Below are 25,454 nucleotides of genomic sequence, written 5' to 3'. Positions count from 1 at the left end.
AATCATAGGCTAATAAAGCTGGAATTGCCCTAATTCCTACGTCTGATAAAGACCCCTGGAATAGTGCAAGTTATAATCTCTTTTCCTTAATCAACATTGATGTCAAGATACTAGGAAAGGTATTGGCATATTGATTGAGCTTTGTTCTGCACTTCTCGTCAGCAGCAAATTTGAATTCGCTAGCACATGTTTTATTCCAAGTGCATAATGACATTGGCAAGAAAACAGTGCATTCACTTTACACCAGGAAGGTGCTTGACTAGTTTGAGTGGGAATATTTGTATAGAGTCCTTGTACGTATGGGGATTAAAAGGGTCTATCTATCAAAAATACTGTGACTTTACCCAAACCCCACAGCAGTAGTGGGATGTAACGGCCACAGAACACCCTCAGGATCATGACCAGCACCGAAGCACCCGAAGCACTGCCGAACACCTGCACTTCCAGATCCACACCAACCCAAACACCACCCTCCGAGGGACCCTCTTTTACAGGCCGCCCGGCCTCCGACAGCAGTTCAGTGACTCCATCACCGACATCATCAGCACGCATGCTCCCGCATCCACTGTCTACATACTCCTCGGGGACTGAAACTTCCACCTCGAGAACACCAATGACAACAACACCACCACCCTGATCGACAACCTCTCCAACCTTGGCCTCAAACAACTCGTCACAACACCAACCCACTCCGTAGGAAACACACTCAACCCTATTTTTTCCGCCAGCAATCACGTCTCCTTCAGCCACACTACCGAACTCGACTGGACAGATCACCGCTGCATACACTTCTCCTTCAAGAAACCCACAACACACCACCACCCACAACGGATCCCCCACTGCAATTGGAACAAGGTCACCGAAGACCAACTCGTCGCAACCCTCTCCCGGAACCCACCCATCGACACCACCAACACTGACGCAGCTGCCTGCAACTTCAGGCAATGGATTGACACCTGTGCCAACTCACAACCACACAGCTTTCAAAAACACCATCCGCACACACCACCAACTCATCCGAACCGCCAAGAGAACCACCTTCAAAGAGCGAATCAACAACAACGCACTCAGCCACAAGGAGCTCTTCAACATCGTGAAGGAACTCTCCAACCCCAGCTCCAAAGCCATCGACATCCCACCATCTCAAGACCTGTGCAACTCCCTAGCCTCCTACTTCCACTGCAAGATTGCAGACATCCACAACAGCGTCAGCACCCAGAACCCCCCGGCGACCACCAACACCACAGATTCACCTCCGACCAACCTCCTGGTCTTCTGGACCCCCATCAACGACACCGACTCCATTGAAATCATGAATACCATCCACTCGGGCTCACCATCTGACCCCTGCCCTCACCACTTCCTCAACAAAGCAAGCTCCGTGATCGCACCCAAACTACGGAAGATCATTAACAGCTCCTTTGAGTCTGCCACCTTCCCGGAGAACTGGAAACACGCCGAAATCAACACTCTCCTCAAAAAACCTAAGGCTGACCCAAAGGACCTCAAGAACTTCCGGCCTATCTCCCTGCTCCCCTTCCTGGCAAAAGTAATCGAGAAGACCGTCAACAGACAACTAACCCGCTTCCTCGAAGAGAACTGCAGCCTGGACCCTTCCCAATCTGGATTCCACAGCAACTACAGTACCAAAACTGCTCTCATCGCCGTCACAGACGACATCAGAACCATACTGGATAACGGCGAAACCGCGGCCCTCATCCTCCTGGACCTCTCGGGTGCGTTCAACACTGTCTGCCACCACACCCTACGCTCTTGCCTCAGCAATGCAGGAATCCGCGACAGAGCCCTGGACTGGGTCACCTCCTTTCTCACCGGCAGAACCCAGAGAGTCCTCCTCCCCCCATTCCATTCAGAGGCCACCAAAATCATCTGCGGCGTACCTCAGTGTTCGTCCCTCAGCCCGACCCTCTTCAACGTCTACATGGCCCCCGCTCGCTAACACCGCCCGATCCCACAACCTCATCATCATCTCATTTGCCGACGACACCCAGCTGATCCTCTCCCTCATCAAGGACTCCGCCAAGACCACCCTCCACGATGGATGAAAAACAGCTGCCTCAAACTCAATTCCGAGAAGACGGAAGTCCTCATCTTTGGGTCCACCCCTCCACATCGGATGACTCCTGGTGGCCTGCCTCTCGGAGCCACTCCGACTCCCACCGACCACGCACGCAACTTAGGATTCATCTTGGATTCCTCATTATCCATGACCCAGCAAGTCGACGTGATCTCCTCCTCCTGCTTCAACACCCTCTGCTTGCTCCGAAAGATCTACAAATGGATCCCCACCGAAACCAGAAGAACAGTCACCCAAGCCCTCCTAAGCAGCAAACTATACTACAGAAATGCCCTCTATGCAGGAACCATGGCCAAACTCCAGAAGAGGCTGCAACGCATCCAGAACGCCTCCCCTGGCCTCATCCTGGACATCCCTTGCAACTCCCACATCACAGGCCATCTGAGAGACCTGCACTGGCATCCAGTCAACAAGAGAATCACCTTCAAACTCCTCACCCACGCTCACAAAGCACTGCACAAGACCGGACCAGAATACCTCAACAGACGTCTCTCTTACTACACCCGACCCGGCATCTCTGCTCTGCCGACCTCGCCCTCGCAACCGTCCCATGCGTCTGTAGAACTACAACGGGCGGCAGATCATTCTCGCACCTCGCTGCCAAGATGTGGAACACTCTTCCCACCCACCTGCGTCAGAGCAAAGACCTCCTTACCTTCATGAAACTCCTCAAGACCTGACTGTTCGAGCAGTAGCAGCACCCCCCCCAGCGCCTTGAGACCCTCATGGGTGAGTAGTGCGCTTTACAAATTATTGATTGATTGATTAACAGCCTTATATTACAAACTTTTGAAATTATTAGAGGGACAAGCCATGGCTGCTCACTATTCCCATTACTTTTTGTTCTTGACCTGGAACCTTTGGCGAATGGGCAGTCAGTAAACATCAAAGGTATACTCACCCCAGCAGGCAAACGTAAGGCATTTTTTATGGAGATGATATTATATAAACATTAACTCACCTGCTTCTATCACACACCTCAAGCCCTGATATCAAAATTATTTTTAGGTTAGCATATCAACTGGGGGAAATGTGAAGCCATCCTATTAACCAGATTATCGACAGCAGCAATGCTGAGGTCTCACTCTTTTAATGGTAAGATATGAATATAGCCTTATAGCCCGTTGCTGAGGGCTGTATTGGTTGTTAGAGGCCTTGAACCCAAGTTATTGGCCCAAGCCACAGGTGAGGGCCTATAGCGCAGGAGATGGCCTTTAACAACCAGAATAGCCCGAGGCTGAAGGGCTATAAGGCTATTAGAACATTCCATCCACTAAAGGTAGGAGTTTCTAAATTAGAAATACAAACATTGGAATGTTGAAGCAGAAAGCTTATACCAGCATTTATAAGTCAGAAGCCACTCCACCATCTTCAATGGAGTACTCAACATCCGAATGTTTTAACATGCAATAAGGAACTCATTTTGTCTGATTTTATTAACAAAGCAATACAAAAGGTTGAGAAACTAATAAAAGACAGCAAGCTTATAACGTTTGTAGGAGTTGATTCTGCCTTTAGATAGAGTATGGCGCCTTCCTGGAGACACCAGCAGTTGCAGCACCATCTTAGTAAAGTGCTGGGTCCTCAGCCAATTACTCTCCTGCACTCTAAATTATTGGCACATCTAAAAGTATTGGGGACTTACAAACGGGTGGTGTCGGGAAAGTAGAAAATCATACTTGATACAGCCTTTTGATACCGAATATCATTCCAATTTAAAGAATGGTAATCCCATAGACTGCAGACAAACACGAACTCTTTCGAAATCATTATAAATGCCTTCATGAAGCTAGATTAAAAATGCAGGCAAATGTATTGTGAATGGTCAGAAATAACCTGTTAATGAGGAGAAGTCAGTGGTTTGTCATCCTGCAGGACAAAACTCAAAGAGGGAGGATGGCCAAAAGGACATCTACTTCATTCACTGAATGTTGGTAAATATGTGACCATATCAAGCATAACATTGTGAAAAGGTTAACAAATATTTGATAGTAGCAACCTAACTGAAGATTGGTATATAAAGCTAATAATCCCTCTATAAATTTAGTCAGGACTAGTGACACACCTAACCATAAAATGGGTCTGTAGAACTTTATTTTTAAAAACACGTCAGATGATGTAGGTGACACTCCCCATGGAGAGGATGCAATTATTCCTTTTAGCTTCTGGGCTCACAATGTTGTATCATGCAAGCTGCAAATGATCTCTGGTGGGGCTCACCATGGAGAAAAGCACCCTCTAATGGTGAGGAGCGAAGTCTATGGTGAATCATGTGAGCGTCTGTCGATGAGTGCATATCAACCTTTTAAATTCAGACCATTAGACATGTATGTAAATAGCCATTGTGGCATGTTTCTTTTAATAATGAAGTTCTTCAGAAATGTTTTAAAAATTATGTTTCTTCTTGGTCCCTTATAAGTCATAGGAGGCATAACAAATGCCAGCAAGCCATCATCTTTGACAGTGTCAAACAATAGCGAACTAGAACACTGTTGCCCAGTCTCCCCACATGAAGGGACACACAGAGATAATCCATTAGAAAGGTGGAACGGAGTCCTTTGTCACTGTAGATTTCAGTGAAAACCCTTGTACCAAAAACAGTGTGGGAAACAGCATAGCTATCCCAAGTGAACAGGCAGCACACAGGAGAGTGGTAAAATGAGCACTACAATATTCATAGTCAAGTTTTATGGAAGTTGTCAAATCCTCTTAAAGAATATTGATGGCCTCCCTCCCAGCAATGTGAGGCAGATTGAAGGTTTGGGAGAGGAGTTCTTTGCACAGAACTGTCTGTTCACTTGTACATAAACAATGAGCAACGTTTTGAGTACATAAGTCTTGCTTGCCCTCTCGTGGGCTGTTAGGAAAAACGAAAGCTTACTGATAGATTCAGTACAATTGCGGGATGTGGTCGGTACAAGGTACAGAGATTACTAGTTATGACAACAAGATGTGTAACGCTGTGTATTTACTTTGTACACAGAAAACCGAGGAGTTGAGAAGCAATATAAAGAGGAACAGAAGCAAGCAGAGGTAAGCCTGCAGAAAGTGGTCACGTTTATTTCAGTTCTTCATAGTTAATTTACTAATTTCATAATCCCTAAATTTAAACATATGTGTGTTTATTCCTGACGTCAGGAAGGTATGAGTGTCACTAGACTGACATGTGATGGCTGCTTTGACCCCGGCCTTTCTGGGCCGATGCATTGATATTAAGGGGCATATTTAAGAGCCCCTAGTGCTATTCTAACACCACATTAGTGTCCTTTTTCACGCTAATGAGGTGTTAGAAGGCCAAAAACGCTGCGCAATATTTACAAAGTGGCGCAATGCATGCATTGCGTCACTTTGTAACCCTTTGCACTACATTATGCGTGCGCCAGGTATAATGTATGCAAAGGGGGCGTTCCCCCTTTAGGAGGGCCGAACAAATGGCACAAAGAAATCTAAGAGTTTTGTTGCGTCATTTTTTTCTGCACTTTTAACGCCTGCTCAGAGCAGGCATTAAAAGGAGGCTTACAATGGGCCTCTGGGTGCTTTGCAGTATTAGCATCAAAAATGTTTACGCTAATCCTGCAAAGTGCCCGACTAACGTAAAAAATTCTGACGCTAGTCCCCTAACTACTGCCATGGTGCGCCGTATTTTAAATACGGCCCACACATGGTGGCGTTAGGGGGGTGCGAAAGGGCGCAAGAAAATATGCCCCTAAGTATTTGTATTTTATAGCCTTTTTCAAATGTTTAAGAAAAAAACTGCCGTACAATGAGACAAAATGGGAGATATTGTTGTTAAATAGGGAAATTTGATGGGCTGGTTGAAGAGAAGATAAACTATTTAAGGTGAGCTTTGAATATGTTGAAAGTTGTAGAATGAAGACCAGGTGAAAAAATAACCCAAATATAGTGGCTTTCAGGATAACAAAATTGTGAAAGAACACCAAGAGGATAAGGTAACGCCTGAGGATTTTCACTGTGGCTGTAGAGACAAGAGATGGCAGGAGGGACACAATGTTGAATCTGGGAACAGAGAAAGGGATGAGTCACAGCATGACTGGATTTGAAGAAATCCTAAGAAACTATCAGCCCGATTTAGGGCCAGATTTAAGGAAACGTGGGGCAGCGCGGTGCTGCGCCAAAACTGGCAGCACCTCACTGCGCCACCTGAGAAACGCAGGTATGCGCCGTATTTAAGGGAATATGGCGCACCATCGTGCAAGGATGTCTGTGTTGAGGGGTATGATTGTTTATGTACTGGAAGGTGTCCCTTCCTGCACATAAACAATCACTAATGGTGCTTTGGCACTTCTGAGAAGTGCGAAAGGATCATTTTCAAATGATTGTTAATGTGCAGGAAGGGACACCTTCCCACACATAAACAATCATTTCTGGCATTTTTCTTTTTCTATGCATGCGACAGAATGCAGCAAGCATAGAATTAGCAAAAAATTTGGTGGAATAAAAGTATTCATCCTCGTTGTGCCCTGTTAATGCCACCCCTGGGGGTGGCGTTAGATTTTGGCGCTGCCTCAGGTTTATGAAATTTCATAAATCTGAGGCAGCGTCAAACTGCAATGGGTGTTGCTGTGGCACGCCAACAGCAACACCCATTGAGCACCCCTTCCACTCACAGTGCTGTGTGGGAAGGGGCCGTATTTACAAGGTGGCATTAAGCCACAAAAACTAGCTTAACACCACCTTGTAAATACGGCGCTGTGCTTAGCACCTTAGGAGCGTCACAAAAAGTGACGCTGCTGTGGCACTAGAGGCCTATAAATACGCCCCTTAGAATTTGGCAGACATGGTACGCCATATGTAGACAGGGCCCCCATTCATTCAGTCCATGGATTAGTTCCTCTGATGGCACAACAAACTTGGGGCGTCGCAGGGATGAGATTACACCATCTTCCCCTAATATTTAGGGTGGATGCCATAATGTGTTTTTTCCCTGTCCATCATCGCCAGAAAAACCTGGCTATGAGGGATGGAAAAAAATAGAATGCCCTCCAAAACTCCCAGAATGTGGGGATAATGAGGTTTTTGTTTTTCAAAAACAAACTCCCTCTTTGGGAGTTTGTTTTTGAAAATAAGAAAAAAATCAATAGTTTTGTGTACAGCTGCCACAACTGATAGCAGCTGAACTCCATAATTTTAATACATTGAAAGGGACCACTGTGATAGGAAAAACAAGACATTACCCTGTCCACCCTTAATAAGACAGTGGTGTAATATCAATTTGTACACTTTTACGCACAAGGAAATTAAGGGCCTGATTTAGCCTTTGAGAGACAGAGTTATTACCTTTGCCACCCTGATGGTACTCAATCTGCCAAATTTAGAGATGACTGCCAGCCCAGCGGTTAACTCTGTAGAATGAAAGGAACTGCCATCATGGCTGTTTCTATCAATTTTTAAAGTTTGGCCATGGGTTTTGACTGCTATACATTGAACTATTAACAATAAAAAAGTTTTTTGAGTGGCTGGTATCATTTTTGACACCCACGGACCAAACTTTTACAAAACGTTTGTTCTTCAGAAACGAAGAAACTTCCAGGGTGTAGGGTCAATATGGTTTTACTGCCTGTCCTCATTGCCAGGTTTTTCCTGGCAGTGAAGGACAGAAAAAAATACATCACACTTTTTACACTAAATAGAACGGGCAGTGTTATGTCCTTCCTCCAATGGCCACTACTCAGCTGGGCCTTCAAAAGTATTGCAGTGACAGAGCCAATATTGGTCTGTTGAAGCAATATTTAAGTTCTTCCCATCTCTAAAGAGGTGAGAAAAACAAGGGTTTGATGATCAGAGGTGTTCAACAGATAACCCTTTGCACTAGTCCCCAAATCAAGCTTTAAGTGCTTTTCCCAGTCTCGCATGATGTTGAACCTAGCGCCAAGGACTGGATTCAAACCTATATTCCCCAAGCTGCAAAGGTGGCAGCTCAAGCCACTAGGATACATCTCCTCCCAGTCTAAAACAGTGGGAAAGTAGAAGTTTAGAAAGTGAAGAAAGCAGAGTAGAGCATGTAGATATAACACAAAGAGCAGCAGTCACAATGAGGGAAATAAATGGGTTATAATGAATCAATCAATCAATCAATCACTCAATAGGGTATCCAGGCACTTGTAGGTCCCAGAGGCTTATTCGAACAGGCAGGCCTTGAGGGCCGTTCGCAATTCCAGAAGTGAGGTGATAGTTTGAGATGTGTGGGGAGGCTGTTTCAGGTTTTTACTGCGACATGAGCAAAGAAGCGTCTCCACTTCTGCTTCGGTAGAAGCGGAGAGTATGGGCAAGTGAAAGCGAGGCTGAGCGTAGTCTTCTTAACGGTTGGTGGAAGTTCAGACAGTGGTTAATGTACGCGGGGCCTTGGTTTTGTCGAGTATTGTGTGCATGGGTCAGCAGCTTGATTTGGCATCTCTTCTGTACGGGGAGTCAGTGGAGTTGCCTGAGGTGGGGTGTGATGTGGGTTTGTCAGGGAAGGCCGAGGATGAGTCTGGCTGCGGCATTCTTTATGGTCTGAAGTCTCTGTAGGAGGTGCATGGTAATTCCTATGTAAAGGGCATTGCAGTAGTCCAGTTGGTTGTTGTCACGGTGCACCTCGTGTGTAGAGGTAACCACTTTAAGATCTTACATAGCATGAGCAAAGTGAGGAAGCAGGTGGTGGAGACGGTGTTGATCTGTGATTTAATGGTGAGCTTGTTGTCAATGATGATTCCAAGGGTTCTGGAGTGGTCAGAGGGAGTGGGTGTGGGTCCTAGGTCTGATGGCCACCAGGAGTCGATGAAGGAGGTTAGTGACAGAAAAATTATAAGTGACAGATATTGCAAGGATTGAACATGTAATGTTAAAGATTTGGAGTATAGAATAAACATGTTCAAAGAAAGAAAATGCTAAATGAAAACTCAAACCAAGATTGTAAATAGAAAAAAAAGCAGGGTGGATGAGTAGAGGAAGACAGATGAGGAATTGATATGATTGAACAAGGAGGTTGCATGTGCGAAACAGCTGCATACCATCTTTTTTTGAGAAATTATAAATATGGGAAAGGAATTCCTCACCTACATGCATCTTTGTCTTCAGACCTGTGCAAGAATTTATGATAATTTCTTTACTGGAAAGGTCACCTTTTCAGATTGGCTTGCTAATAACCCTTTTCCACATGTCCAGTTAAAGTTGTTTGTGCCTGGGATCAAACTAGATTTTTGCTGCACCTCCAGCCTATTTGAACAGAAACATCTTCTCATGCTCAAAACGTAGTAGCCAGACATTAATACAGCATGAGTAACCATCAAGCCTAACACTTTTCTGTGAAGGTTTGCTGTCAAAATATTGCCAATTAATATTTCACTTACCTGACACAGAGTTGAAAGCTCTATTGTTTACCATGTTACAAAAGTTTTCTTAATTAGAACATAATTGTAAATAGACAAATGTACCAAAGTGGCAAATGCAGAGTACTGATGTTTTATAAAAAGAGAGAACTAATCAATAAAGAAAATTAGCCAACTGTAAGTTAAACTGAATTTTTTTTGGTGTGTGAGGGCTAAAGACTGAAATAAGACTTTAAACAATTGGTTGACCCAAGCAGAAATCATATTTTTTCTGTAAAGATTAGAACATAGGGTTACATGACACTCATAAATATTTGACCTGTAATATAACTTTAATGATATAAGTAGTTAGAATAGACAGCCTTTAAAACTAAGGCCTAATGTAGTGGTGGGAAGTAACATAAAATCCAACCATTCCCTCTGAATGTAATAAATCTGCCAACAGTGGAGTGTGTGCCTGTCTAATTACGCAAGGTATATAACTGTTCTAATGTTGTATCCCATCGGTACAATCAATGGTGGATTTACCACATCTGCTGGGAATTGGCAGATTTTACATTATTTTAAATTACTATCTTGGAATACAGTTTTTACTCTTTTAGGGCAATAGAGTGAAATACTCTGTTGTACTGGCGAAGGAACCACTTTCCGGATTAAGAGTTTACCACTGCCCCAGGAGATAACTTTTACATTGGTAGAAATAGCCATCACAGTGATTCCTGTCAATGAATTGAAAGTTTGCCGTGGAGCTCCATCTACATGACAGTGCCGTACGGTACACTTTCAATATAATTTTTTTATTTAAAAAACAAAATCCTAAAAGCCTGAAAATATATAAAAACAATGAACCCCTAGCCATGGGAGTTTTCTTCCACTGCATAGGGGGATATTAAAATGCTTTTACTTGCACTTACCACCACATTTTGGATGGAGGTATGTGAAAGTAAAAACTGGCCATTTGTCGGCCACCCTGAATAGGGCGGGTGGAAAAATGGCCAAACTGCTAATAACCCTTACTCCTTCTGACTGTTGGAGAAATATGTCAGCTGTGGGGAAGGAGAAGTCTCTCTTGTATCCCTCTATGTCAAACTCTAACTCAGGCCCTAAGTTTCCTGATATGTTACTGGACTTCAGCTTGTCTCAAAGAAAATAGTGTAATTCAAAATGTAGTTCAAGCTTGAGGGCCTACGCAAGCATACTACTGGGAGTAGCTCAGAGATAGTAATGAGCATTTCAGCTGGCACAAATTATTTTTGATGACTTGTAGTACAAAGGTCTCGCAAGAGGTTCTAAACTAATTCTGGATATCACCATTACTTCACTACTTAGTCCATAAACTCTACTGATGAGATGTATTAGGTGTATCAGGATCTTGTTTCATATCCCCCAAAAAATTGATCAGCTAGGTAAAAATAGCCTGGCTTAATGATTTAAATGCAGTTCACACTACCAGGCGTGTGATCATGCCATTTTCACTCGACCTTATGCACTCTGAGAATCCAACCACAAGTTATATGCGGTCAAATATTAAAATAATACCTTTTGTCAGACCATATCAAAATAGATTGATTTCCAATTGCAGTGAAATGAAAATCATGTAAAAAAGAAAAACAATATAATTTACAAAGAGTACAAGTTATTAAAACTACAAATACTTTTCTTATTCTGGACCAAAAGGAGCAATTAATAACAAGATGTAAACCATTAAAAAGAACTAAGCACCACCAGAATGTGGCCTGCATTCTTTTTAGGGACTGATATAAAACTTTGAAAATGGGGATGGATCTGAGTGATTAGAAAAAGTGGAGAAGTGGATTGCGTGACAGAGTAGATGTAGGAGAAAGAGAGAGAGAGTAAATGTTTGAGGAGATGATAGCAGTTGTTGCATAGGTTTGTTGAATAGGGTGGGAGAGATGGCTTGTGGTTTAGAGAGTGAGACTAAGGGGATGACTAGGGCGAAAGTGGTGAATGTGAATGAGTGGGTGGGGAGGAAAGTTTAGTTGGAATATGAGAGTACAAAAGTTGCAGTGAGGAAGTGGATGGAAGTGAAATGATTGATTAATCGTGAGAGAAAAGAAGGACTGAGGAGAGTTGAAGTTCAATGGGGCTTTGGCCAGTGATTTGCAGTATTCACATTTAAGTGGAGACAGAAAATGCAGTCATCAGTATTTTTAAGGCAGATTTTAATTTGTCACTTTCTTTTCATTTTATTCATGGGGTCATTTTTTTCCATTCATCTGAAATCGTTGTCTCCTCAATATTTTAATTAGCGCCTACAGCTTTTGCAAGGGAAGCCGCTTGCTTAATGTAAAAAAATAGACTGATGCACTGTTACTTCCATAAGTACCATGTCAATTATTTTTAAAGTAGGTGTGTGACTTTCCTATTTTTTAATAGGGACACTGCCAGTTATGTAGTGAGTCTTCCTGATGCATAGGCATCCCATGTTTTCCAGAGCACCAATTGCAGGATAAATCAGCAATAATAAGGTAAAAACAATTATTCGAAGAAGAACCCACTTGTAGGTGAAAACAAAAGATGTCAGGTTGTGTAAAGCAAACACAGTTCTGTATACAGAACATGTTCCAAGCCATATAAATGAGATAAATATGTGTTTAACTCAGTTTTAATGTCAGAAGAGAAAAATACTCCCAACAACTGGCTATATTCAAAGGGGAATTCTTTTTTGCTGTTTTATTGCAATGGAAAAGTTGCTTTATAAACGGAAAATGATGGCAAAGTCAAAACTAGCCACAAACTATTAAGGACAGAAAGATAAGTGATATTAGTATACAGCAACATCAGAATAATGTATTCAAAAAGTTTGCTTCTATCAGCGAATGAGGTGCTGGCAAACAGATGATTTGGAACACCCAGGAGCCAGAAAGCTACCAGACTAAAGGTATTTTTCAAGCACCCACCATTGTTAACATATTTGAATACTCAGTGAGATGCACACTTTACCAGCACATTTAGGTTCAGTCAGTGATGAAACATTAAATGATGCCCCCCGCAGAATGTGAAAAGGGACCCTCAGTCTACCATATCTCTCAGATATGTATTACCCTCGGCCTGAATAAGGACTATTTGAAGGGTTTGTAGGACTCTGAACGGTTTGAGGAGCCCCCTATGCCACAGGGGCTGTACGGGTCTGTGGTATGCCCCAGCTTTGATTGCAGAATACCAAAGCATAGCCGATATAGAATATAGTACATATATGGCCCCAAAAGAGGCAGATATGCTATTACTTGACCTAGCACGTCATCAACAAAGCTAATGCCACAGGGCGCCATACCAGCACATGGATGCTTTGATCTTGGAGCTGCCAGCACCAGAGCAATGAGAGCTAGAATTTACACTCCCCATGGCAAATGAATGTGTTTGTGGATGAGTAAACCATGGAGGCAAGTGCATTAAGTGAAAAGTTTGGTTAAATCTTTTACAATTAGCTATTAAAACTATGGTAACAAGAAAGTAACAACAAATACATGTACAACTTGGATGATATGTGCTTACTAAGACCCGACAATTTTGTGTTGTTTGTGAGCATTAGAGACAAATAAAATCTAGACCCATTTGTTTCTAGTATTATATTTTCTAATTACTTTGGTAGAGTGTAACCTTTCCATTGCTGGCAACAAACCAAGATATGTGTGGAGAAGTGGACAACTCCTCTTGTACAAATAAAAATGTTCTTGTCGATGGCCATTGGTGGGCAAAAATAGCGATATTTATAGTTATTCGTCTTAAAATCTCAGTGAAACCCATCCTCCCCAGTACTCCATGATGCACTCTTCAGCCCTTGACAGACACACAAATATAGTTATATATATATATATATATATATATATACATATATATATATATATATATATATATGTAGATATATAATATATATATATATATATATATATATATATATATTTATCATTTTTTTTCATCCAAATGGTCAGAGTTATTTTCTTAAAGGCTCACTCAACTGCCGGTGCTGGTAACAAAGGAGACCACTCGCGAGAATTATTATATATCCAAAAAGTAATTTACCGCACTCCAGAGTTCCTTTAGGCAGATTTATTGATAAAATAGCAACCACTAATACGTTTCAACTCCACTTGAGTCTTGCTCACGGTTAATGAGTTTCTTTCCCATGCTACCCTTAAATAATGTGAGGTCATTATTACCGCCCCATTGAATTCTCATTATGGTAGTTTGACATTATACAAAACATATATGGAAATAAATAAAAATAAATATAAATGTCACACAGATTGAAATACCAAAAGTGAAAGAATGCCCAATGAAAAATTTTGAATTAACAATAATTACTTCCAAATAAATGAGACTTATATTCAATAATGTTCTCTACATTTACAGCATGTTTCCCCCATTTTTTATAACCACTAAATTTTACATCATGAAAATATTGTTCATACAACTACTTGCATATTTTTTATATGTATGTATATCTCTTTTTTATATTCTTTTCATTTTTGAGGATAGGATTCTCACCGATCTTATCATACTCTTTTTTTGTCTATGTGGAAAATAATCAATTACATACAACATTATATCGGAAAGATGGGACAAGGGACAAGCTTTCACCCTAAACCACTATTAAGAAGTATTCCATTTGGCAAATTTTTGAGAACTAGAAAAAACTGTTCTAATGATTCAGAAATGGATACACAATTTAGTAATGTCAAACAAAGATTCCTCAGGAGAGGATACCCAAAAGTGAATGTGGAATTAGGAGCACTCCCCAGCAAACTTTGATTGACAATAAAGTCAAGATACCTGAGAAGCAAGAAGGCAATGAGGGACAGCGACTGATATTAAGATACAGTAAAGAAAGTAAAACAATTGCGAAAATCTTCAAAATATATTGAAAGATCTTAAGGAGTGATCAGGACCTGAAACAATTAATAGGAATGAGACCACAAATAACATACAGCAGATCAAGATCTTTAAAAGACATGTTGGTCAGGAGTCACTGTGTGGAACATCCTAGAACAAACTGGTTAAACAAAAGTGTAACCAGGTTTTTTAAATGTAACAAGTGCAAGGCATGTCAGATTGCAAAAAATATGAAGTCTTTTGTGGATTATAAAGGAAGAGAAGTACAGATTGCACAGAGACTGACTTGTAATAGTCAATTTGTGGCATATCTGATCCAGTGTGAATGTGGATTGCAATACGTGGGAAGTACAATTTGCCCAATGAAGAAGAGAATACTGAAACATGTTAGAGCAATTCAACATCAAGATCGGAGCTATGCAGTGGCTAGACATCATAACAAATGCCACACCACAGATTGGAAAAGTATATCATTTTTTGGTTTGGCCAGGTAAACATTAATGAATGTGGAGGAAATAGAACATTACTGTTGAGACAACTTGAAAGCAAGTATATCATTCAACTTCGAACAAGAATCCTGTATGGGTTACATGTGGATGAAGAACTTTTTGTACATTTATAATGAACTAATCATCTCAACACCAAACAGCTGAAGTAGTCAGTATAATATTGAACTAAATGACTATTGAAAACAATTGGATCATTTGTTGATAAATGCTAAGTTTCCCATCAGTTGGTAAAACATTCATCATGTAATAAAAAAAATGTTGTTCGAACCTGGAGGATATGGATAATGTAAGAATAGATATGACATAATCTATCCTTGAATCACATATGAAGGATTGAAGGTTTTGATGGCAGATTTTATGCTTAAATAATCAGTTTTACTGTTGTGGTGATGTTGGAACTTATTTGCAAAGGCACTTAGCCGATATTCAGCAAATAATAATTGTTGTAATATATGACAAGTAGCAATGAAAGATTTGAACTGATTTAAATCATTGTGCATATATGAGAAAACACCAAATTATAAGCAGTGTATGGTTTGAAAAAATAGAGTATGATAAGATCAGTGAGAATCCTATCCTCAAAAATGAAAAGAATATAAAAAAGAGATGTACATACATATAAAAAAACATGCAAGTAGTTGTATGAACAACATTTTTATGATGTAAAATTTAGTGGTTATAAAAACTGGGGGAAACATTCTGAAAATGTGGAGAACAGTATTGAATATAAGTGTCATTTATTTGGAAGTAATTATTGTTAATTCAACATTTTTCATTGGGCATTCTTTCACTTTTGGTATTTCAATCTGTGTGATATTTATATTTATTTTTATTTATTTCCATATACGTTTTTGTATAATGTCAAACTACCGTACCCAGAATTCAACGGGGCGGTAATAATGACATCACATTATTTAAGGGTAGCATGGGAAAGAAACTCATTAACCGTGAGCAAGACTCAAGTGGAGTTGAAACGCATTGGTGGTTGCTATTTTAGCAATAAATCTGCTTAAAGGAATTCTGGAGTGCTGTAAATTACTTTTTGGATATATAAAAACCGTGTGTTGTCTACATTGACATAAATTTGCAAATTCTAAATATAAACAACTACACAGATACCTAATAGGACCCTCCCTTCCTTTCTTCAACAATGACATTAATATTTCCTTAACTATAATAGATGTGATCCTGGAAGAACAGCGAGAATAGCAAAAGTCTGTATATAAATGTTAAAATTTTACGTTAACCACTTGGAGTTGAGACACAGGAAAACACTAATTGTTTGTTACCAATCAAACCATGTTTCTATCATTCAAAATATTACAAAAGGAATTTTCAATATTTCAGAAAATAATCTGCTCTCCAGTCTCTTCTGCAATAAGATATTTCAAGGTGTGAGCAACTTTTTCTGAGGCACTGAGATTCTGAAATAATATATTTTATGAAGAACCTTTGAGTTAAACCATAACTTAATAGCAATTCCATCCGTTAAGTCTAATGAAATGTGCTTTGTTTATCACTTATTTACATTGCTAATTTAAAATGCAGTTTTCCCAGTGCTAATCAAGAAATACAGAATTCTATTTATGAACTTTTTTAATTCTTTTATAGGAGGACTATGAGTTGAAAAGTGTTGTATTTAAGGAAGAACATGCTAACGTAATTCAGCAATTGGAGCAAACCATTGAGGATCTCCGGACAAAAATAACAGAACTGGAAAAACAGTCTGTACCAATGGATACAGCTCGGACCACAATAGATCTGGGAATTCAGTGTGAAACTGCTTCACGTTCCAATTCAGAGCATTCTGATCTTCACAAAGTTGACTTGAATGTACCTCCGAAAAGTATTTTACTAGTAAAATCTGTACAGACATCACCAACAGAAGAAACTGCTTTACAAAAAGTGCCTTCCGCTGTTATACTGCCACAGCCACCAACCACACTCAATGAGGACACTGGGGCAGAATCAGCTCTGGAATTAACAAATTTACAACCTCAAACTCAGTTAACTTATTGCTCTGAAATAGCTCTAGTTTTATCACCAAAACAAACCTTGTTACAGCAATATTCGTGTCATTCTGTTGACACTATGCAGGGCTTTCCTGCTCAAACACCTCTTCCAGAGACAGAAAAAGAGGCCTCTATGTCATATCCAGGACAATCATTTATTGCATGTGCTTCATCTTCAAGTGCAGAAATTGTACACCATTTTCCACCTAACTCTGAACTTGAACCCAGTTGCCAGGATCTAAATTCTTACCATGCACTAGAAGACACTTGCAACACATCCTCTCCTCCAGTTCAGCCTGTCACAAGGTTTGCTCCAGCTCTACTTGAAGGGAAGGATGTCCCACTTCCTCCCCCGGCACCACCTCTGCCTGCCGAAGCACCTTTACCTCTGATGCCTTGTAAGGGAGTCCCTCCTCCACCACCTCTGCCTGGAACTCAATATTTTCCTGTACAATCACATCAATCTGGCATTGGTGTTCCCCCTGCCCCACCACTTCCACATACTTTAGAGTTTACAACTGTTCCATCCCTACCACCTGCCCCTCCTCCTCCTCCTCCACCTCCACCTCTTCCTCCTCCATTACCTGGGTTATGGAATTCTAGTCCTCCTACTTGTCCCATTTTATCAAATTCAGGAATCCCACCTCCTCCTCCCCCTTGTCCTCCATTGCCTGGCTCTGTAGTTCCTCCTCCACCCCCACCTCCACTTCCTCCATCATTGCCTGGCTCTGTGATTCCTCCTCCTCCCCCATTGCCAGGCTCTGAAGTTCCTATTCCACCTCCTCCTCCACCTTTGCCAGGTTTTGGAGTTCCACCTCCTCCACCACCTTTGCCAGGACAGAATTTGGGGCCTCCTCTCCCTCCTCCACTACCTCCGATGTTGCCCAGTTCAAATAATGGACCACCACCACCTCCTCCAGTACCTAGTTTGAACATACCAACCTGTCCTTATCCAGTCAGTGGGACTCTTGCTCCTCCATTGCCAGGATGTTTGTTTGCACTTGGAATGCAGCAGGATAGCCTTAGCAGGAAAAAGCTGATAGAACCATGCCGTCCAATGAAGCCTCTCTACTGGACAAGAATCCAACTTCATAATAAAAGGTACGTTTTCACACTCTTGATGCTTGAACTGTAGGAATTAAGCAATTGTTATGGATAGGTTACACTAAATATATCTAATAAGAAAATAACGTGTTTCTATAAATGTATCTTATACCGGAATTTAGATGTGTTGTAAATCACAGGTGTTACTATCGCCAAGTTTAATGGTGTTGGAATTAATAATCTTTAATAAATGACATTCATGTTTTAGATAGTTGTAGTGTTGTCAGTTATGATTGAGCTATATTTAATTTAATTGTATAATCAACTTTACCTTACCTGCCCTTATACCTCCAAATGAAGGGTTATTCGAAGTGTCATAGAAAATAAATGCATCAAAACTATGGGGGAAGGGGGGTAGGGGGAAATCGAAATAGGTGAAGGTATTTTGTTGGCTTCCTGGAAAAGGAGTATTTGTTTTTCCTAAGTAGTGAGAGTGCAAAGTCTCTTAGGATCACGGCAAAAGAAAACATGTAACTGTTTTACTATTTGGAATGATACATTTTTTGGAATATGTATACATGCATTGAGTACAATCGTCATTTTATATACATTTATGTTTTTCTATCACACTAAAGACAGTTGTCACCCTTTGCAACTTGTAAATGTATTCTTCCATGAAATACATCTTCAATTGTCAATCACCTTGAAGAACATAAACTGTAATCCAGAAAATGTAGTGAGTTGAGGCAATAATGTACATAAATAATTATGAACATCAAGACACTATTTATACTTGTATTCAGATTCAGAATAATCTAAATTTTACATGTCATAGACATACATAAAAAGTAGATCACCAATTAAACAAGATTTAAATACCTAACAGTTAACATGACTTTATTCTACGACGTCGCATATCTGATTTTAGAAAATCATCTACTGCAAAGACCACTAATTCATTAGGAAGATTCTGTAAAAACAAGACAACCCAGCATTATTTGAAAACAAGTGGTATTAAAAATCATCTAGTGAATCTAATGTAAAATCTACAGAAGAAAGTGATAAGGATTGATAACAGACCCAAACTGATATAATGGAAAACATAAAAGGATGTTCAAGCACTTTGTATCATACACACATTACACCGAGATTATGAATCATACATGTGTGAATCAGTCTATAGGAAATGTTACATCAAACAATGAGGATTACAAGGTGTGGTAATCACATGTTATCCATACAGGTATACAGTATATTTTAAGAGTGTTTGGTCTGGAGAAGCACAAACTCTAGATTTATAATGTACCACAGTGGTTGGCGTTGGCTTTACTATTAAGAAAATACTTCTACCCAAACTAACACTTTGAGGCATCATTAGAATATTGAAAGACTGGAGAAAATCATAAGGGTCCAACCCTGTGCCCTGTAGTTTGCATGTCGTTCTTTGATGACAATTCATTGGTCACTGTTCGGTATTAGGATTGTAATTTATGAACTGCAAGTAACAAAAGGATCACTGTAACAAAAGCACTAACCTCTGAGATATCCACATCAAATACAGTACTGTGACCTGAGTGGTGCACGTTCTTTGCAGCAGCCGTATTAAGCTTCTGCGCTACTTTATGATGAGTCACAACTGCCACTACACAAAACTCAATTTCTCTTCAGCTGGAACATTAATCACCAGAGTTATCTTGAATTTTTTATTGTTGCCTGAAAACTATCCTACACATAAGGCACTCTGCAGCTACTGCTTTTAAACCCATAAGTTATTTCAAAACACAGTGCCCCTTGAGGTCAGCACCAAGTTGGACTGCACAGCCCTAGAGCTGGCCCTGGGCATGTGCATTTGTCCTGATCAAAACTCAGAGTAATAGTGGAGCTAACTTGATGGAGTTTTCCAAATACTATAATCATCATGACACAAATAGTGTAAGGTGCTAGGGGTTGCAGACAACAGATGTCTGCAAAAATGGTTCCCTTCAAACTGTAACAGAGATGCACTTGTCATGATACCATACTCCAGTCCCATAGGTAGGAATAGCTATACATTGACTTTGAAAAACTTCAAAAAAGGAATCAAGAAATTCCCTGTGGTTTTGTTAGTAATTTGTGTAACCAAGCTACCAGTATTAAACCTTCCTAGAAACAAAGCCACCAATGTATGTTTTCCATGAATAACTGCTTTTAAAAACAATGCCTAGGTAAGGAAAATGGAAAACCTTTACAAGAGGACTATTATCAATGGAAATAGTATGTAGTTTTGAGTGCCCTGAGCCATAGAATATAACTTGCAACCTAACAAAATTTGTGCTCAGACCTAAAGTAGATATAACATGTATAAAAGAAACCTCTAAATTGCATAGAGCCCTTGGTGTTTGAGCCAGTAACACCGCATCATCAACATATAGCACCACAAACATGGGGCTATCTCTAGTCATGAGTACATCAAAACAGCATTTCAATAAATAATATGATTAATATATAAAAAAAACAATAAAGAGGCTATAATGCAACCTTGGTGTAGTTCTCTTTGAAGATGGAATGATTCTGTAAGTTCCCCGCTAGGATCAAACCTCTCTATGGCAGTAAGGTTGTTGTGCAAATTTTCCAAAAAAGTGATGGGTACTATATCAAGTCCTATCTCCAATAATAGGTGCCAAAGCTTAGAGCAATTAACTCTATCAAAGGACCTCAACAGGTTCATAAAAGCAGGCTACTGTTTTCTTCAACAGTATACTATGAGGTTTAAGTGGAGACATTGCTCTAAAGTGCCAAGGTGCTCTCTAAAGCCATACTGATTCTCATACATTTTTTTTTTTGGATTGGTCCACTCTTGTGCACTGTTGAAAATCACTCTACCCAGGACCTTGACCGACGAATCAGTGAATGAAATAGACATATAATAATGCAGCTCCATTCTATTACCTTTTTTAATTATAGGAACTATAAAAGAAGTGGACCAAGAAAGAGGAAAATTGATAGTGACACAAATGTTAAACGATAAGTCAGAAAAGGGACCCATAGCTCCAAATTACTTTTAAGGAGGTCAATAGGGAGCCTGTTGGCTTCAGCAGCTTTACCTGAAGAATTTTGATCTAAAACAGTATTTCCTAAACTGTAGGTCACGACACACTGATGGTTTGCAAGCCAATGTTTGGAGTGTTGCAAAAGTCCAAATAATAAATAAAGAAGCCTTTCAATTCTGTATTTATGTTGTCACACTTGCTGTGCTTCAAAAACAAAGGTCAAATGTCAAGCTATGTCCTCTGACAAATTGCTGCTTTTACTTTTTTAACATGGGGATTGGTGTTTACAAACACCTCTCACTTTGCACACAGAGACAGAAAAGTAAATTAAGTTGTGTGACAATATTGCTAGGCACAGCAAGAGTGAAATGAAAAGCTGTAGTGTGTTATTTTGTTTGTAACACACAACAAAATGTAAATACCTGTAAACTGTGGAAGGTACACATTCGGGACTTAGGAAAACAAAAATGAAGAAACTTTTGTGTAATTCTGAAGTGTAATTAAAACAAACATCTTAAAAGGATCATCACAAATCAAAACCCTTTACTTGACGATGCACAAATGATAAATAGTCATATTATGATTTGTGTGCAATATACTTTTATAAGTGAAAAGTGAATGTCGGTACAAATTTATTGGACATTTCAATAGAAAATGTGCTGTCTGTAACTGACAGTGTACTACCACACAATTCTTTTGTTATATTAGTAAATTTGCCAGCCGCATGTCCATTAAAGCTAGGTGGGTCACAAAAGTCTGTCCTTTTCAAAATTGGGTTGTGGTTCAAACAAGTTTAAAAAGAGCTGATCTAAATCCATAGTGATGTTGTTAAAATGAAAAAAGAGTCTGTGTAGGTTTAAAACAAAATTAGATACTATCTTGACAAATAACATCTCCTTTAAAACTGTAAATACATTAACAATGAGAAACCTAAAGTGTTTCACGTAGGTACGTATACATAGCAGTTTCAACTTTGCCCTTAGCCTTGAAATCCTTAAGCATAGCCCAGAAACATTGGGTGCACAATTAGTGTCAGTGTTAAAAAGTACATTCTAATGTGTGATTAGTATTTCACTTTTTCTCTTACTCAAAATTTACTTGAATCATATTTTACAAGTAGAAACCTCGTCTACTATGTGTGGTGTCCTGGCCAAAGCTTCCCGCAGATGCCTCTTAGCTTAAAAGCATCATGAGTTAAACCAAACAAATGTGGTGATAAATCAGACTTCTTTGCTCTAAATCAGTGGTCCTCAACCTGTGGTCCGGGGACCCCTCAGGGTCCGTGAAGCTTCCTCAGGGGGTCCGCGACTGCTTAGAATATTAAATAATGTTAACAGTATAATAAAGTGTATTTAAATAAAGTGGCTAAATGTGCAACAGAATTTTTTTTAATATACTATAAAAGTCAAGGAATTTGAAATTGGAGGATAATAATTAAGGGGCGTATTTATAAGTCCCTAGCTATACCATGCAGCACATTAGTGTCATTTTCTTAATGCTAATGTGGCCCAACAAGGCCAAAATCCTCATGTCATATTTACAAAGTGGTGCAATGCATGCATTGCGCAACTTTGTAACCCTTTGTGCTACATTATGCCTGCACCAGGCATAATGTATGCAAAGGGGGCGTTCCTGCATTAGGGGGGCCGAAAAAAGGGTGCAAGGAAATCTAGCAGATTTCTTGCGTCATTTTTTACAGCACTTTTATTGCCTGCTCAGAGGAGGTGTTAAAAGGGGGCTTCCTTTATTTATAATGGACCCCTATGTACTCTGCAGGAGTAGTGCCAATATCTTGGTGCATGACTGTACAACTGGCAAATTTGATTTAATCAGGAAGTCCATAAATTGTGGGGCCTTACGCTAAATGCCATGACACTCTCAAGTTGTTACTTTTGACATTTTATAGTAGCTTATATACCTTGACTTGAGAAGGTGGTAAAAACAAAGTTAACTGGGGGCGGAGCCTAGCCAGACTGCAAGATGGCCGCTCTCTAGGAGGGCTCTGCCAGCAAAAAACATAATCCGCTATGCATCCTGCACATAGTGAACCCTGAAAAGGAATCACACTGACAACCCCACAGCAAGCGACAAGGGCTAGGTGTTTTTTGGTGCGGATTGGATCCCTCCCCAAACCAGTGGGACGCATGACCGGGCTGTGACCTTCCACCAGGCATGGGGCCTAGGTCGAACAGGAGCCGGAGAAATGCTGTACCTGGGCACAGCCCCATGGACGGAGTTCCTGCCACTTTACATTGTGACCTGAACAAGGCCCCTTGCCACAGCCCAGCCTCCCGTGTGCCTGAGGTCAGAGGTGTCTGTTGATCCTGAGTGGGGCGGGGGCACAGTCGGGTGTGCTCCTGACAGCTCATTAGCCCTGCTGCGTGCACTGCTGAGTCAACTTCCGCCACTGCTGATGCGGATACCAGTACCCTTGGATGAGTAGAGAACTGTTGAGGCCCGCTCCTGCCACCCACCAGCGTCACAGCCTGCTGTGTGCATGAGACAACTTAAGCTGGGGGATTGTTGATCTGGGTTGGGGCCGTATGGTGTTTTGCAGACTACCCCGCTTGCTGGCGACTCGGCGTGCTTTTCTGGTGACATTTGGTGGGCTGCGCTGGAGGCAGTCCGGCCCTGAGGCACCCATAGGCCGCAGCTGGGGGGCACCCTCCTGTTGGGAGGAATTATGGTCTGGAGCCTGCATGTGACTGGTAGGAGTGCATGAGGGGCCTGCGGCTGCATAGGGTCCTGGTGGGCACTCTCCTTTGTCAGCGACTCTACCCACCACCAGATAATCAAAATATTTGAGGGCTTGAGCTTCACTGCACAAGGACTTTGGTGCTCTAATTGCCTGAATTTGCAGTATTGCCATGCAGAGGTGAGGCTTGCTAATACCATATAACGCACCCTGTGGATGCTGCCTTGATTCTCAGCATGTGATCCTGGTCCTCGGCTTGCCTTCAACTGCTGCTCTCAATTTGCAAACCCCACAGCGCACTAGCACCCCCATTGCCATCAACTGGGCGCTTGCTGTTGACTATGGGACACCTGTTGCAGCGCCTACTCTGCTCGGCCGGGTGTGCAGCTGAGCAAATCCCCGGGGTCCAACTACCCTCCACCTCAACATTTGATGACACAGAGTCTGCTTCTGCCCCCAGGGAGCTGAGAACTCTGGGGTGTGGCAGGACTCTAGGCACCTCTACAGTGAACCACCATCAAGCCTGTAAACCCCATTGGTCTGCTAAACTGACAACTGAGCTATCGGATACCACCCTAACACATCCTGGCGCCCGCTGGCCTGCACAACATCGAACTTCTCTGAGTACACAACCTAGGGCCTCTCCGGAGCATCGGGGGTGAGGAACTTCAGGACATTGACCTCAAAGTACTGCTGGTTGATGTGAAATCCAGCCTGAAAACAATAGATGCGAAACTTGACATCCTTACTAGCTGCTTTGACCAGGTTAAGCAACGAGTGGATAAGCATAAACATAGACAAGACTTATTGGAGAATCATTTATCAGACACAGATGATGCCCAAGAAGAGTCCTAAGAACACCTCCTGAAGATGGACAAAATTCTTGACTTAATCAAAACTAAAAATGAAGGTCTGGAAGTGTTGTCCAGATGCAATCATCTAAGACTCAGGGTGGTCCCGGAACCCACAGCAGTAACCAAGATGGAGTACTTCGTGGAAACTCCTCTTCATGACCTCTTCGGGGAAGCCCTATCCCATGTGTACATCCTAGAGTGAGCTCACCGGTTGCTGGGACTGAGGCCCATCATCGTGCTCCTCTTGAACTATCAAGATTGTAATGCAACTTCACTCTGTCTGTTCAGACTGCTCACTGGGAATGTCTGCATTCTAAAAGACTGCTCCAACAAGCTGAAATTCCCTATGCAATACTGTACCCACCTAAACTATGCGTATCCTTTGAAGGCAAACTCCAGTTCTTTACGGACGCAAAATCAGCTCCAAAATTTGCCAAGCACATAATTTAATGGTCATCGGGGGGTTCAATACATTCCTTAGACACTAACCCCATCAGTGAAAATGACTGATGCCTATCTGGGTTGCTTATCTAGGTAGGGTGCCCCACCGGGCTGGTCCTCCCCCCTGAAAAACTGTTGCATCTACATTGTTGTTGTATACGCTGCTGTGCAGAAAACCCTGTATTCACTCCTTTCCACAGTCGCAGCGGTGCAACTCACCTGTCTTCTCCTAGTTGTATGTTACTTATTGGGTTTGACTCCTTTTTCTCCACCCAGCCAAGATGGATTCTGGTGTTCCTCCAGATATCCTTCCTCCTTTAGGGATGATTCCCAAATGAATCCTAAACGTGCTTTTGATTTAAATGTAGGATGGCTGGGAGTGGGGAGGGTTTGTTTTTCTCAACTATGTTTACAGGTCAGTGTGGGAGGGTGGTGGTGTTGCAAGCCACTCACCTGAACTCCAGGTGGTTCCGATGGACCAACTATATTCCCCAAATCCCAATGAGAACTGACACGGCAGCAATGAAGTACACACTGCAACCCTAGGATCCATGGTAGAGAAAGAGAGAAATGTCAAGACTTCTGCCTAT

General features: G+C 41.2%; 1 protein-coding gene across 2 annotated transcripts in view; it reads left to right on the top strand.

Moving 5' to 3' along the window:
* FMN2 (formin 2) overlaps nt 1-25,454 on the top strand; it is a 621,781-nt gene that overhangs the window by 151,738 nt on the left and 444,589 nt on the right. For both annotated transcript variants that reach the window (XM_069234681.1, XM_069234682.1), the window contains exons 4-5: nt 5,082-5,131; nt 16,401-17,902. In XM_069234681.1, coding sequence (XP_069090782.1) covers nt 5,082-5,131; nt 16,401-17,902 — 1,552 coding nt within the window. The remainder of the gene's footprint in view (nt 1-5,081; nt 5,132-16,400; nt 17,903-25,454) is intronic.

This window comes from Pleurodeles waltl, chromosome 5, assembly GCF_031143425.1.
Source record: "Pleurodeles waltl isolate 20211129_DDA chromosome 5, aPleWal1.hap1.20221129, whole genome shotgun sequence".
In the NCBI taxonomy this organism is placed as follows: domain Eukaryota; kingdom Metazoa; phylum Chordata; class Amphibia; order Caudata; family Salamandridae; genus Pleurodeles; species Pleurodeles waltl.
This window is presented reverse-complemented; position numbering and strand designations above follow the sequence as displayed.